At 48.2% G+C, this 15,334-nt stretch overlaps 8 protein-coding genes across 8 annotated transcripts; 7 read left to right on the top strand and 1 right to left on the bottom strand.

Moving 5' to 3' along the window:
• Positions 1 to 57: 57 nt before the first annotated feature.
• On the top strand, positions 58 to 5,367 carry GL50803_0016427 (uncharacterized protein; the record flags this gene model as incomplete). Its single annotated transcript, XM_001708930.1, has 1 exon — positions 58 to 5,367. One exon carries the CDS (start codon positions 58 to 60, stop codon positions 5,365 to 5,367), a length of 5,310 nt encoding a protein of 1,769 aa, XP_001708982.1.
• Positions 5,368 to 5,451: 84 nt separating this feature from the next.
• On the top strand, positions 5,452 to 6,795 carry GL50803_006672 (Ankyrin repeat protein 1; the record flags this gene model as incomplete). The annotated part of the gene is made up of 1 exon (XM_038046315.1): positions 5,452 to 6,795. The coding sequence occupies one exon, from the start codon at positions 5,452 to 5,454 to the stop codon at positions 6,793 to 6,795; it is 1,344 nt and encodes a 447-aa protein (XP_037902253.1).
• A 155-nt stretch (positions 6,796 to 6,950) lies between these two features.
• GL50803_006671 (Histone chaperone Rttp106-like family protein) lies at positions 6,951 to 8,921 on the top strand (the record flags this gene model as incomplete). The annotated part of the gene is made up of 1 exon (XM_001708929.1): positions 6,951 to 8,921. The coding sequence occupies one exon, from the start codon at positions 6,951 to 6,953 to the stop codon at positions 8,919 to 8,921; it is 1,971 nt and encodes a 656-aa protein (XP_001708981.1).
• Positions 8,922 to 8,932: 11 nt separating this feature from the next.
• Positions 8,933 to 10,126, top strand: GL50803_0023930 (Coiled-coil protein; the record flags this gene model as incomplete). The annotated part of the gene is made up of 1 exon (XM_001708928.1): positions 8,933 to 10,126. The coding sequence occupies one exon, from the start codon at positions 8,933 to 8,935 to the stop codon at positions 10,124 to 10,126; it is 1,194 nt and encodes a 397-aa protein (XP_001708980.1).
• An 18-nt stretch (positions 10,127 to 10,144) lies between these two features.
• On the bottom strand, positions 10,145 to 10,441 carry GL50803_0014270 (Roadblock-related dynein light chain; the record flags this gene model as incomplete). The annotated part of the gene is made up of 1 exon (XM_001708927.2): positions 10,145 to 10,441. The coding sequence occupies one exon, from the start codon at positions 10,439 to 10,441 to the stop codon at positions 10,145 to 10,147; it is 297 nt and encodes a 98-aa protein (XP_001708979.2).
• Positions 10,442 to 10,938: 497 nt separating this feature from the next.
• GL50803_006666 (uncharacterized protein) lies at positions 10,939 to 11,895 on the top strand (the record flags this gene model as incomplete). The annotated part of the gene is made up of 1 exon (XM_001708926.1): positions 10,939 to 11,895. One exon carries the CDS (start codon positions 10,939 to 10,941, stop codon positions 11,893 to 11,895), a length of 957 nt encoding a protein of 318 aa, XP_001708978.1.
• A 374-nt stretch (positions 11,896 to 12,269) lies between these two features.
• Positions 12,270 to 13,430, top strand: GL50803_006664 (Zinc transporter domain; the record flags this gene model as incomplete). The annotated part of the gene is made up of 1 exon (XM_001708924.1): positions 12,270 to 13,430. One exon carries the CDS (start codon positions 12,270 to 12,272, stop codon positions 13,428 to 13,430), a length of 1,161 nt encoding a protein of 386 aa, XP_001708976.1.
• An 83-nt stretch (positions 13,431 to 13,513) lies between these two features.
• GL50803_0014269 (uncharacterized protein) lies at positions 13,514 to 15,088 on the top strand (the record flags this gene model as incomplete). The annotated part of the gene is made up of 1 exon (XM_001708923.2): positions 13,514 to 15,088. One exon carries the CDS (start codon positions 13,514 to 13,516, stop codon positions 15,086 to 15,088), a length of 1,575 nt encoding a protein of 524 aa, XP_001708975.2.
• Between the last annotated feature and the right edge of the window lie 246 nt (positions 15,089 to 15,334).

Here is a 15,334-nt window from a genome sequence, read left to right on the forward strand (position 1 = left end):
AACATCCCCTCTGCCAGGGATCTTCTTTAATTATTTGGATGAAAAATAGCAAAACGAATGCCTCTCCTCAATGGGTTCCCCCTTACACCAGTAACCGAGACCATTCAAGCAACTTCCTCCAGTCTTTTTAGCATTCTCCTCACGAACGATTGCTTCTCATCCTACTCCGACTACATCACTAGGGTTCGCCAGCTTCAAAGCCCACTCTTTCAGTGTGTTACTACTATGGCTACCGGCCTCAGCTATCCGGAGGCGTTAACCAGCGAGCTGAGAGCTATCCATACCATCAGGCGCTTGCCCTCCTTTATTATACTCCACTTCATACCGCTACTCGTGAACAAGGCCATGTCCAGTTACCTACTCCCTCTTCTTCTGCTCCCTACCGGTGAGAACGCCACGATAGACGAGTCTAAGCGTCGATATTTCTGTCAAATCAAAGAGCTGTACCATGAATGTCTCCACAACCTTCCATTCGTCGGAGAGCCCGTTCTTCTTTCTAATAAGCGCATTGGTATCATAGTTCATGGATCAAACCTTTTTTCCGCAGCATTTGAAAGCCCCCAGGGCCAACAGGCCACTCTAAACTGCTCGTCAGCCGAGTATTGCGTTGCAGTGGAGATATCTGGATCTTGGGCCATAAGTTACATGAGGGATGTTGAGTCTGTCCTGGGTCACCAATTGAAAGATGTGATTGACTCTCTTGATGAGCCGTGCTTCACCTACACAGATGAAGATTCTGGGCTAGATCTGTACATCTTAAAAGAGGGGTCTTATGCCAGGTACACAGTAACGTATGATGATGGTGATGCCTCTCTTTTTGACTCTCCATCCGTCTATCCCTTGACAGCCTCTCAGTTTGAATACCTTTGCCTTTTGCTCAGATACTTCTTCAATAGCAAGGGAGCTATTCCACCCGAAGTATACCAAAAACTCCTTACCCTGGTTGATCACATTAATTTGAAAATAGGAGCAGTCAAACAGTCTGTTCAAGCTCAGCTGAACAAGTGCACAGACATTAAAGATATAAAAAGCGTGTTTTCTTCCAAAGGACTTGACACCACAGGAATTCTCGAGCTATACATGTGCATCCTTGACGTTCATGCTACTATTCAACCAGTTCTTACGACCTTTCAGACCGATTGGCTATTTGACTCATGGAACAGAGCAATACACACTCTCTACCCACTACGGCCAGATAACAATCTGCTGGAGCTGATTGCAGATAGAAACATGTTCAAGTCACAGGTCATGGGTGCAAACGTTTCGGTCGTAGGAAAGGTTAGCAGCTATGAGATTGACGGCCAAAAATTTTTTATTGATGATTCCTTGGCTCTTTGCGAAGGTGAGCGTCGTATCCCTATTCGCATTTCCTTCGTACCGGATCCGCACGGCGCCGGATTGAAAAAATATCTTGATACTAAAAATAAAATAAAGCGACAAGATAACACATCTTCTTCGCAAGATGAGAGTGAGTCCATAGACATTCTGGTAACACCTTCTCGACGGGACTCTTCCGGCAGAGGCTCACGAGACCCCACTGGCAAGAAGAACACCGCACCATCTACTAAGCCTGTGCATGGTGAGCAAGATAATACTAATGATAACGATGACAACGACGGGCCTTATGATTCAGCTGTCATGGACACCGCCACATCCTCTGGTGCCAAGCGATCTGGCGAAAAGACGAAAGGGAAGAGGGCGCCTAATGGCTGTCGAACTATTAATGGGGAAATTGTTCGGCTCAAAGACCAAGTAACTATGGAGGTCCAGCCCGAGTGCATGCAACTTCAATCTCGCATCATGCTCAAAGATGATATGGACATCATCGACTGCCCCCACAACGAATCCAAGCGCGCAGCTATCTTGCTCCATGAGCCTCTTGATAGACTAGTAAGTAAGGTTGATGACTCTGACTATGAGGATATCACGGAGCTGAGTGCTATGTTCAAGACAGCAGACAAAACATCCGGGCTCTGCCAGATTCTCTACCCGCGTGGTGAGGACATTCAGGCGTTATACACAAGTGTTAAGGACATGCCTTCCCATTTGTTCCAGTTAAAGTACAAGTACACAAGACCGCCTGACACACCACTCTATGCACCGTTTCGAGATGACAGTATCAATAAAGACAGCATATCAATGTCCCTGCTGATGACGGTCTGGGCGTTTTTGCAAGCTAACACGCTTTTTCTAAAGCTGCCCTTTATCAGTCTTGAAGATTTTTCTGATGCTCTCGATGTCACAGATCAGTTTGGTTATAAACGTCAACTGCAGTACCGGTCTTTAACTCCTGAGGAGCTTAAGCAAGCTGAGGAGGAAGATATTAAGGAGTATTATTTTGAGAAGTACCACTTGACAGATAAGAAAGACCAATTGGCTTCAACCTTTCCGGTGTTTAATGGTGATTTAATTTCTCCAATACTATATCTTGTTATGAGTCGGTTGGTCTCTCTTCTATACGATGGAGAAGAGGAGATTGTAGATGAAGTTCCTTATGAATATACACGAAAGACCTCACTGGTACGGAGAACAGTATCAACATCATCAACAACATCAGCAACAGTAGTAAGAGCTGCCACGGCAGCGGATGCGATCAGCCGAAGCCCCACAGAGTCCGCTGGGTCTGCTACGGAGATCTCCACTGCACATGAAAACGTGAGCAGTGACGATCTGTCGTCGGGTGCTGATAATAAGCAGTCGCAAGAGGGCACCAAAAGCACTGAGTACTCGTACTATGAAACTGAGTATTCGTCAACAGAAGATGATATCCATGAGCAGCTGGAGAAAAAGAAGCCTCCGCCAAAAGCGGTAAAGAAGTCCCCCAAGTCGACGTCTAATGTATCTGTCCGTGTTTCTGGACAAGCTAACTCGAGGACCCCTCGGAAAGGACCAGCATCTAATAGTATCAAATCCAAACGGAACACACAAGTCTCCGATGACTCAGCAGACGAGTACAGCGGCGAATATAGTTATACAGATTATACATACTCCGATGGCGAAGAAGAAACGTCATATTCTACTACGGATAACGTGGGCAGTTCACAGAGATCGGACCAGCGGACTACTGGGAAAAGAAGGATAGCAAACGCAAAGGAAAGGTCTAGTCGCAGTGGGCGCCTGAGCACACGATCAGAAGACCAAGGCTCTGAAAACCGAACAGAGGGCTACTACTGTTCAACGGATATAAGCTATACAGATGAGTGGGATGACATTGATGGAAGCAAAGATACTTACTGGTATGACCAGGCTTTGCGGTATCTTCTGTCTCGCATCAACGAAAGTGATAGATTTACTGTCATTCTTCGGATTCTTCCCATCTTTTTTAAACTGAAAATCAAATACCACAAACAGTTAGAGAAGGTTGCCTCAAACCTTTTAAGGGCTATTCTTTCAGCTATGTCTACTGACAACCTTCTAGCTGCCATTTTGAACGAGTGTATTAACCCCATAAGATCATATAGCAATGAAGAGAAGCAAGAAGCCATAGAGTTTGTCAGACAAATAGCTCTTTCAAGAGAAGAGCGTGCGAAGGAGCGCGAGGCAATCACAGTGCGGCAAAAGGGCAAGAGGACGCTGCGTATGTCGAAGAGCTCTAAGTACAGATCCAATAGTGCACAGATAGCATTCAAAGACAGCCTTGCGGACTTCTTCGTCCTTCTACAAGAGTTAAGTGCGTACGGGAAAACCATTGAACAGCAACAAGAGTTACAGACATTTCCGCATGACGCAGATGACTATGGTATAACAGACATTGACCAAACCGCAGAAGAAGACCAGGAGACGAACACTATTGACTTCAAGCCGCCGACAAGCGTTGGGTCAGGGCAAGACACTGCTCCAGAGGAGCCTAAGCTAAAGAGAACCCGTGCAAAGGACCGCTTCCTTGAGTATATGCCGCACGTGCCATCCGCTTTACTTAGTATTGCTCCTAGCTTGCATATGAGTGTCTGCATTATAGCCAGCTACATCCTGGAAAACGTCTACTTCATATTATTCCTGAAACGCCTCTTACAATACTTGCATTTTTCAAGAGCAAAACAGAGACCTGCAGACTACACGCCATCACATATCCGTTTCCACCAGCTCAGTGTACAGGAAAAGCTAGAATTACTTAACTATTTCATTCACCAGGTGTCAGAGACAGAAAACTATCACATTTACCAAGCCCAGGAACAATCGTACAGTGATTCCATAGAATCTATGTCGAAGGAGCTTGAAAGCGCACTATGTCTGCACTTTTTGAAGACCCGCAGAGAAACACGGAAGCATGAGCTTGATGGGCACAAGCATAAGTATGAGGAAAAGCTGAACGAAGCCAGGGATCTGTGTCTTGAGAAGGCTAAGATCGTCAATACCAAGTGGAAAGAGTTTGCAGAGCTAATTGGCGTTACTACAAAGAAGCTAATTGATGCTAATTTAGTGTTTGAAGAGCTGGACGCAGACGGTTTAAGCGCTCTATCGGTCGACGATCCTGTCGCATACCAGAAATACGCTGGGTTCCAGACTCCAGAGCATGTCGATACCTTGAAAAAGTTGATGGACACTAAGGGTGGTACGGTAACCTTGGCAAATCAACAGATACGAGGTTTCAATATGCACTTGATACGTGCCATAGGATCGTGCACCTCTGCGCTTAACAAATACAGAGAGTTAAAAAGAGTAGCCATTAGCAATCAGAAGTTCAATCATTTGTATCACGAGCGATTGGATTACCAGCAATTCAAGGCCCTTCACATCATGATCAACGCAGAGATGGATAACAAGATGTGCGCATTAGACACAGCGGACATCCACACTGATTGGTACATGAATCAGTTCTTTCTGCTTCCCGCAGAGTACGGATATTTGACAACTGCAGATCTTAATTATATGGTTATGTTCTCTGATGCGTTTATGAAGCGTAACGAGCTTTCATACAAATTTAGGATGCTATCTCACAGACAGATGTTGAGGTATGCTGATCAGCTTGGTGCCACGCCGCGGGAGAAGATGCTGAAGGAGTGGGTGAAGCAAATGGATGGGCTCATCGCCAACTATCGCCTGTCCACTGCCGTCAAGAGCATCATCAGAAAGATGAACACTGCCACGCATGGCTATGAGACCATTCAGAAGATTATCGGCACTACAGACATTGACACTGTTAACAGATGGATGGCAGAGTATGAAGAGAGACGCGAAAAATCAGGGGTAGATTCGGCCCAGAAAACAGAAAAGTACACTACAGAACGCATAATGAAGCGGATGGAGCAGATGGGTGTCCCCAATTTCTCAACCAAACGAGCTTACCTCACATCTATCGCTGGAACACTCCGGTTGTCCCACCACGGGATACACTCGTTTCTTAAGCACGATGCATCCGCACTCTAGCTGCACGAGCTTCACCAAAATAATGTCAAGGCGATTTCTTGATAAATGCTCGAAGTTGCCAAAGATTGTTAAAAAAAGGTTTAAATGGCCAATAGAAAGTGGTTTGCAGCTGCAGATGACGGGGATTTGGATTACATTTTGCTCCACTACAATGAAATGGTTGGGAAACAGGATTCTCAGTTCCTAGATAGAACAGCCCTGATGTTTGCAGCCAACCGGGGCCACTATGAGATCTGCGAAATCCTAGCTCTTGGAAAGCCTAGTGAGGTCGGAATACTTAACCGCAGAGGGAATACTGCCTTGCACTTTGCCGCCTCCAACGGATATGTGAGAATAATTACTATGTTAGCTCCTCTTGAGGCGCGTGTGAGAAATGAAAATGGAGACACTGCGCTCACGCATGCCATTCTGAACGGCCATGCTGAAGCAGTAAGGGCTCTGATACCATTTGAGTTGGACTTGGTTGGTTCCGAGAACAAGTCTCCATTAGAGCTAGCCAAACAGCTAGGAAATCAAGAAATAATTCACATTGTCCAGACAGCTTTGTCTGAGCCTAGTCCGGCTATCTCCTACCCCGCTCCCCAGCTCTCTCACCGGCATCCGACTGTTCCTCCACTTGAGGAGCAGATTGGCAAAGAACATGTCATCAAGGATCTTTCACCCGTTATGAGCTATAGCAAGGATCGAGCTGCGCCTAAGCCGGAGGCACAAGACCTAGCATTATTCCGCTCAGCGGAGCATTCTATTGGCCTCAGCACGGCTCTGCCGCAGAACGCAGGTAGCACCTCACTATCAACACCAATAAATAGTGCCGACAGCAGCGCAGCAGGAAGCTACATAGACTCCTACCAGTTGGTTCGGCCAACGCAACTGTTCGACAGGTCGACCGCTTCTCAGCGGTTAACAAGCTCGTTTACTGTTCCGTCGGTACTAGCAAAGTCCCAAAGTGCACAGCAAGACACTTTTTACCTGAACATCAGTGCAAATTATAGCTTTACCAAAGAGGAAGAGTCTGAGTACCACTCGTTAATGTCCCGGACTAGCGTATTAGAGAAGGCGAACAAGCAGCTCCGGGCGAAGAACGCCGCTCAGGTAACTAGGATTATGGACTTGGAGGACCGTAATGCAACCCTCACTAGTCTTTTAGAAACGCTGATGAAGCCGGACTCTTATGCAGAAGAGTTCCGGCTGGATCAAATGATAGACGAACCTGTCAAAGGTAAGGACGCAGGGAAGACCGGTCGCCGACCAGTGCCCAAAAAAAGATCTGATGAACCAATTAGCATAGAGGAGTCCCGCCTCATCCGGGAGGAGATCAAAGCTCTTCGTAAGGAAAACAAGGCTCTTAAAGACTGTCTGAGAGAGTTTTCTGAGAAATTTGACGCCTTTATGTTATCAACTGGGGCGGGCTTTTATACTACAGAATGAGGGTGGAAAATGGAAGGAAGTTGACATAATGCTTCTCTTGCTAGCACAGAGACAACGCGGTTCTGGCAGATTCGCAGAAGGGCGTGCGTTCCCTGCGCTCTTCCCGGCGCCGCCGGATTTAGAATCAAAAAAATTAATTCGGCAGACGAGCAGACATGGTGCTGGCGTTTAGCGTTAAGCTTTTGGACTTCCAGCCCGTGCCTGTTTCTGGGAGCTTCTCAGTGGCAGATAGCGGGATGCAGTTCAATTCTACGAATGCTTCGGTAAGCCTCGCCATCTCCTGGTCGATAATTAGGTCCATCGTGATCGGTGAGATAGGAAAACGAGAGCGTAGTGGCCCATTCCTCGAGCTGTCGGTTTACATAACAGATAATCTGAAGCAGATGTATACATTTTCAGCCATACCTTTGACTGAGAAAGAGAGCCTGCTGAGCCTGCTTAGGAGCCATCTTGGCGATAGCTTTCCCATTCTTGATCGTCGCTATGTGACCACCGGCTGGAACTGGGGTTCCTTAGCTGTTTCAAGCGCTGCCGTCAGCTTCATTCCCAACTCTGTCTTCCTCACGGAGTCTAACGCCTCGCGCACAAATCTTGCCAATAATGAGGACGTTGCTCCCGTTGGTGGCGAGGAGGGATCTTCTGCAAGCGAAGATAGCGAAGCAAGTCAGATCAGTGAGGACCCTGTAGAGGACCTTTACTTCCATATACCGACGACTATGGTGGACGACCTCAAGAGTCTAGGGGCAAGAGAGATATCTTTGACCCTTCAGGGTAAGACTTCTGAGACAAACGCCCTCATGTCGGTCAAAGAGGTTGTTTTCACAATTCCCGATAAGCAAATATGTAAGCAGATGTATGACCGCCTCATGCACGTTGTGGATACGCGGGCAAGTGGAAGGATCGTTAGTGTTCCGGAGTTGAGTGTTTTTACCAGCAAGTCCAGCAAGTTCACTCTAGAGGTTAATCTACGGTCGTTCAGGTTCTTCTCTTGGAACAATAACTATCACAGACTTCCTGATACCATCACCAAATACTTCTTCGTCGAGAAGCCTAGCTATAGTAGTGAGTCTGTCGAGTATTTCTTCGTCATTATGTTTACACAGGGTAATGGGTTTGTAAAGGGTCTGGATAGCATCTGCATGCTTTTGCCACAGCGAAAGCTCACGCGAGAGATCATTCTTCCAAGAGATCCTGACATCGCGGATTCCTTGCTCCAGGAGATGTTATGCGACAACCCTAGAACGTACGACGAAGATAATCCGCCATACGGTCCATATAGTTTGCTGTCTGCCCGAACTACTGGAATCCAAACCCACGGAGTAAGCTACGAGGCCGACCGGCATATTGCTGTGTTTAATGGCGTCGAGACATACATGGTGATACCTCGCCTATTCCATTATCTCACGCCGAAGAAGAGCTTCGTTTGCACAGAGCACTCTCAGACCTGTCTTGATAAGAAGATCTACAGCTCGATAACGTACAGCTCCATCCGTATCCGAGAAGGGTATGGCGGACACTCGACTTATCCGTGCGTGGAATGCAAGAATCGCGTGACTCAACAAAAGACTGTCTACCTTTATTTCCTTGACAAGCGCCAGGGCCTTTTGATGCTTCCTTACGCGACGATCTACATCCCCTACACTAGCATCAGTAGAATGACGCTGGAGAACGATACTTCCAGAGGGGCCACCGGCAAGAAGAATCCTGTGAAGCTGGTGGTGTCGACAGCTGGAATCGTGCACGAGTTCACATCTATAGACCGGGATCACTGCGACGTCATAGAGCAGTATCTTCGCGGCTGTGGTGTCGCTATTAGTGTTTCGTTACAGGCCTCAAACAGGGGCCATGGAGGCATGTTTGGGGACTTGGACATGGATGAAATGGGCAGCGATGATTCCGATGACGCTGACTTCGAGGCTGCGCCAGACTCGAGTAGCGGTGAATACACCGAGGATTTGGAAGAGATTAATTCCGACGAGTCGGAGGTTGGCGAGAATCACGATCACGAAGTCCAAGCTCTTAAAGCTCGCACAGAGCGGACGAAGAAGCGGGCGATATTTGAATGTTATGCAGACATTCGCTCACAGGACTGCCTGCTGGCTGTGCCAAATCCGTCGTCCTGGTAATACAAAAGTAAATGGATAAACGCGATCTTTCCGCCATTCAGAGTCAGCTGGAGTCCCTGTTCGCCAAGTATAATGCTACGAAGGAGAAGCTTGCAGAGACGACGGCTGAACTGGAGGTTATACGAACCCAGCACGCAAGCAATGCACGGAAACTGACCATGTCTCGTCAGCAGATAGAGCGGCTGTCCACCGAACGATGCGCCCTGCAGAAGGAAAATGATAGGCTAAAGCAGTACACAGGAAAGATGGAGACTAAATTGTCTCTCGCAGCTCAGCAAAGCGGGCTAGCAACTGCGATAGAAAAGCAATCTTCTCTAGAAAGGCAACTTGCAGCCCGTAATGCCCGGATTGAAGAGCTTGAAAGTGTCATAGAAGGATTGAAGAAGGAGATTAGAATCACAGTCAGTGCCCTTACCATGAAGGAGGAGGACTGGGGTTTGCGATCAAATGGCAGTAGGGTAAGCAAGCATAGTTGCGCAGAACAGCTTAAGACCAGTTTGCTCAGAACAATAGCGGCACTGAAACATGAAACCGACGCGTTCCAACTTCAGCTTGCAGAAGAAGAACGGCGTACTGCGAGTCTCCAAAAGAACCTCTCGGCTGCTCAGGCAGAGGTGGAATCGCTAACTGCACGATGCGCTGATGCCCAGTTGGCTTATGACCAGCTCTACATCGATTATGAACAGTTGATGGACAAGCTCGGAGAAGACAACAAAGAAAAGGACAAAGTAAGCGAACTACAGAGGACCATTAAAACCCAGGGCAGGGAACTTAAGGGGTTTATGGCCATGTTCGATGGTAGAGGATCCAAGGATGCAGCAGTGGAGCTAAGTGTGCTCAGAGCTAAACTTGATGAGGTAGAAAGAATAGCAAACAGTGCGGAGCTTACCAAGGCAGAGTTTGCAGCCCGGTGTACTAGCCTTCAGTCAAAGGTCACAGAACTAGAGAGCGCCAGAGCAGAGGTCAAGGGAGAGGTGACAGGGCTTCGGGGGAGAGTCGCCCAACTCACTGCTGAGCTCACGACATACAAGCAGATTAACAAGGAGCTTCAAGGAAAGCTTGATCGGTACGTATCGTATGCGGATGCCAACGCAGCGCTCCTCCAAAAACTCCACGAATACGAAGAGGAAATTTCGAAGCTCACGAAGCAGAAAGCAGACCTGCAGCGGGCGTTAATTAATAACGCTCGAGGGCAGCACACATAAATTACTGTTTACTTTTCTCTAATCCGTCTGGGGCTTTTGTATGACCACCATCAGATATCCCTTATCGGGCGCCAGAAGTAGTTCGTACTTCTTGGACCGAAGCCTCAGGAGACGCAGCTCGTCAGATGGGTCGATCCCTGTGATCAGGGACTTGCCTTTCATGACCAAATGCGAACATATGCCAGCGTAGATTGTGGCCTGCTCCTCATCTAGGGATGTTCTGATGGGTATTCCATCCGAGTTAATAATGATAACACCTTCTACGCCCTTTTTCGAAGAAATCCGCTTTATAGTTTCGTCGAGCTCCGAGGCCATCCAAACTTTTGTCTCAGGATGTTGCTTATGAATTACAAGTTGTGAATTTTCCACAAAAGTATTGTGATTAGTGCACAAATGGTCACGAGAAAATGAGAAATATGGGCAGACAGGGGCGGGGCGTGAAGATAGAACCATGCCAAAGATTAATAGGACACTAATGTTGAATAGGTTAGTGTCTCGGCGTCCTGCAGTATACTTTTTCAGAAGCAATAAAACCTCGCAATCTAAAAGCTGGGCTGAAAACTAAACGACCCGAGTGATCGCCTTCTAACCTTGGAAAAGAAAAGAGCTGTCTTCCCACGCCGCCATATCTGCTGCATTTACTATGACTTGTCGGACCACAGCTTATCAAACATAGCTTGTCAAAAAATGGTAATACCGGATACCAGCCAAAAAGCTAGAAAGTGCAGAGGACATGCCCCCTTCGCTAAAGGTAGCATGTGTGTTTTGGGCTTTTTTAACTTGCCCAAAAAAACTTCCGTCCAGCTTTAAAAATGTATTTAAGAGAGGGCTTCGATGTGCACACACTTACCGACCGATCCGATTATAGTATCCTCTCGGAGCTCGTAGATGGGTCTCCTGCTATCCCCGCCTACAGCGACAGCGAGATAGACGCATCGGTGTACCACAGCTTCTCATTCGATTACCCGCGATCCTACTCTTCTGTGTTTGGGCAAGGAACAGACTTCCTCGAGTTCAAAGAGGTCACAAGAACGGTCGACGACGGGATCTATGACCCCGCAGTCCTGCTCGATCACACCGTGGACCCCTGCCTGGCCACTGATCTGCCCTACTCCAACTACGGCCACAACCCTGCAAGTACCGGTATCAGTGTCAATACCTTGTATGCCAGAGACCAGCCTCCAGGATCGCGCAGCACCACGACCCTCTCGCCTTCCATGATTAGAACTGAGAGCTCATCTAGGATCTCTGCAGCCACCCCGCCGGTCCCCACGCTTCTGCGGTCTATCGACTCCATAAGCAACTTCACTTCACTTCCCACTCTGGCACAGCCAGCCACTGCAAAAGCTGCTACAAAGCCTGAGGCCGCCGATGTGAAGCCCGGGACGGAGACTAAAGCTCGACCCCCTCCCAAGTCGTCTGTGCCGGCTCCGCTGCAGATGAAGAAGCCGGTAAAGCATGCGTCCCGCTCTCTGAACAACAAGTCTCAGTACAAGTTCCCAGGGACTCCCGAGGTGCTGAAACGCTCCATCCAGCTGATCTACCGTGCCTTGCGAGAGCTGAGGCCTGCTGCCAAAATTCCCGGGAACGTGATGGACTCTCTTGCGCAGCGAGCGGACACACACGTCTACATCCTCGCGCAGGACAGGAGGCTCTTCCACTGGCTCGAGACAGAGCACCCCAAGGACGTGATTCAAGCGCTCCTAAGAATCGAGGGCCTGGACAGCGAAATGAAGTCGAGGCTGGCGGCGCTTTTCGCTGGCAATTGACTAGTCAATTGAACGTGAATCGGTAAGCTAAAGAGAAGTGAATTATATGCGATACGAGCGCGTCGCAGAGGCGCCTGCCTCGCTCTGGCAGCGATTTTATGCTGAGTGGGGAATGGTTACAATCGACAGTGACGGCATTTTTTAATTAATTGATGATCCCAAGGACCTGTAGACGTCTACGGCCATATTATGAATCCAAGGTTTATGAGCTTGCACGTTCGCAGAAATCGCTGAACACAAACATCGAGAGGAACAAAAGTGCCACAGAGTCAGTAACACGGACGTAATCTAAACAAACTGAGCAGGAAGCCGTCGTTTCTTTCCAACTTAAACGCCCTGTAATTTTTCAGGACAACAATTTTATAGTTCAAAAAATGGCATCCAGCACGCACTCAGGCAATCTGCTGGGAGTCCAGCTCGGTGGCTCCCTCGCAATCTTGGCAGTCGGTGTGTGCGGGTCCTTCATTCCTTACATGCTTGTTAAATGCAGGTCGTCAGACAAGGCCTTGCTTTATTTAAATGCAGGTTCTGCTGGGATCCTCCTGGGCGCTGCATTTATACATATGGTTCCCGAAGCGACTGGGAAGCTTGATGCTCTTCTGGGCGGCTTCCCCCTGTCCTATTTCTTATTCTGCATCGGTCTCTTTCTCATGATTTGGCTCGCAAGGATAGGCGGTCATCCGCATCCGCACGTCAACCCCCGCATCCATCCGGATTGCAACGTGTGTATGCAGCCCTCCATCTTGCATAATGCGCAGACACAACTTTACAGTGGTAACGACCACGGCCACGAGCACAAGGATACCGTCTCCCTCCAGGCCCACGGAGCCTCCAGTGCGGCTGCAGTCGCAACCTCAGCTTCAGTGGTCATGAGTGTCGGTTCTACAGACGCACTCGTTGATTGCAGCTCGTGCAACTGCGAGATTGGTCAGTGCAAGGAGTGCGATCAAAGCTATTTTCTGAAGGTTGACCCTGCTTGCGAGCAGCATGTGCACTGCACCGGTGCTGATAGAAAGCTTTTTAAATGCAAACAGTTGCGATCCGTTCTATTGCTCTTGCTGGGCCTTTCTGTGCACTCGTTCACTGCAGGGCTATCTCTTGGCTTCACGCAGACAGTGGACCAGGCCGTCGGTATCTTTCTTGCCATTATCCTTCACAAGTGGTGTGAAACGTGCGCTCAGTCTTTGTCCGGCATACGTAACGGGCTTTCCATGAAGACTAATGCTGCTGTCACAGCGGCACTTTCTCTCGTTACTCCTGTGGGCGCTTGGATCGGGATCCTTATCCAGTCTACGAATGGTGGTGCCACAGATTCTATCATATTCGACTACATCAGCGACGCGCTCATAATGTTTGTTGCGGGGACGTTCGTGCAGATTATTTTCGAAGAGATTCTTTTGAACTACGTTCCTGCAGAGACTGTTCATGGCCGAGACACCGCCTGCAGCATGACCCTTCGCGTTCTTACTATGCTCCTGGGCTTTGCCTTTATGTGCTGTGTCTCTGTCATCGAGGGGGTCGTGGGGGAGAAGTGACAGACGTCTTCTCTATCCATTCAATCGTCCATCCAATGGAACCTAAAAGTGAATTATTGACATTAAGCTGGTTCTATTGGCCTATGCGTTTTCACTGCCGCTGCATAGAGAAGATGTGCCGCAATTTTGTCTTCGGCTCTCCGATACCGCTTCTGTCCGTCAGTAAAGCGTGGAACATCTTGAATGATGTCTATCAGTTTGGAGGGCTCAACGATCACATTCTTCAAGCCGCCCGTGACAGCTGTTTTATAACACGCTTCACAGCAGGCACATTCCAGGCCTTCGCCCAGGCCGTCCAGAGAAAGGAGGCCGCAGCCTATTGGATAATTAGAGTCTATAAAGGCCACGACTCTTACACTCTCAGCTCTACCATCGAAGTGAGACACAAAGGAGAAGCAGCCGCGCGTTTCTCTATGATCTGTGACATCTCGCACAGCTACATACAAGCTAGGTCTGCATTCGACGTCCCTCTCGCATGTGACAAGTGCATCGCTGAATTTGCAGACAAGCGAATGGGGGCACCTGCACTGATCTCGTGGTCTCCTCGATGCACTGTATTTAGAGCTGTTCCTCAAACGCTTCGCGGAACGTTTCAATCTCCTGCCAATCGACTGTCCACGAGTCCTCCAAGTCCAGCCAAGGCACTGGTTAGTAAGGGTGTTATTGTTCTAACGCCGCGTTCTCCAGAATCTCGCTCTGTCCCAGCACCATCCCACAGAATCCCATCTCCTCAACCATATACGTATAGATATGCTCTCTGTGCACGTCCTTCGTCTTTTGAGCAATCACCTAACAGAGACACTGGCATGTACATTGGTATGCCGCAATCTGACTCCAGAGATGGCGAAGAGGTCCTCAGGCCTATCTTTCCAGTTTCCTGCCGAGCCATGGTTGATGAATACAGCTACTATTCTTCTATGTACTGCGTCTCTGCGTCCTACATGTTTTCATCTCTGGATGTTTTAGGAGAGCTGGTTTCTGACCGTGTCCTCACCGACATATCTGACTTGATGGATCCAATTGCGAAGGAAGCGCAGGATTTCGAGCTCTCGTTTACCGACTTATTTACTGACTCAGAAAGCACGGAATGCGTAAGCACAAGCACAGAAGGCGATAAGAGCAGTAGGGATGATATTAGCGAAGATGACATTAGCGAAAGTGGGAAGCAGGAGGAGCATGAGACAGAACCTCCTTTAAAGCAGCAGGAAAGGGGGGACGCAAACAATAGACTCTTCGCTGATAACATTAGAAGGGCTAATGGAACTAATAAGGCTGCACGGATGGCATCGCAGGTCCTAAAACGTATAGAGAACATGAACTCTGTGGCCCCAGGGGCAAGTGGGGACAGTCAGGTGGACAGTAATGAGATAGTGCCTATCGTAGGAGAAGCCGTAGAAAAGATCGAAGAGACGGCAACGGACAAATACATTCGCTCAATGCCTCTACACTATCCTATACTGGCCATTCCGTGCCCCGATTCTAAACCCTATGACTCCGGACAGCATCTTCTGTCGCCATCTTCTGGTACATCCTCTCCAGCCAAAGGACAAAGGCTTTCAGACTCATCCAAGGTCTATAACCACAAAACGTTCATGAACCTCGAAGACCTGGTGCAGCACTTCTGCTCTTTAATTGTGGCTGGGAAGATAGATAAATAATTTACAAAAAAATTGATTACATGCAGAAGTCTTATCAAGAAGTTGGTTTGTACGCTGTGTCCAGCTAACAGTCCGTGGTGGCGAATAATACAGTACATGAACATACACTTACCAGGGCAGGTGTTTCTCGGCTTGTTTTCGCTGTTTACTCTCTGATTTGTGCTGAAAGCTTACCATCCCACGCCTAATTAGAGGAAATTAAATGCAAAAAACGTTCTGTTTTTGGGCAAAACCTTGGTAAGAAAT

This window comes from Giardia intestinalis, chromosome 5 (genome assembly GCF_000002435.2).
Source record: "Giardia intestinalis strain WB C6 chromosome 5, whole genome shotgun sequence".
In the NCBI taxonomy this organism is placed as follows: Eukaryota; Fornicata; order Diplomonadida; family Hexamitidae; genus Giardia; species Giardia duodenalis.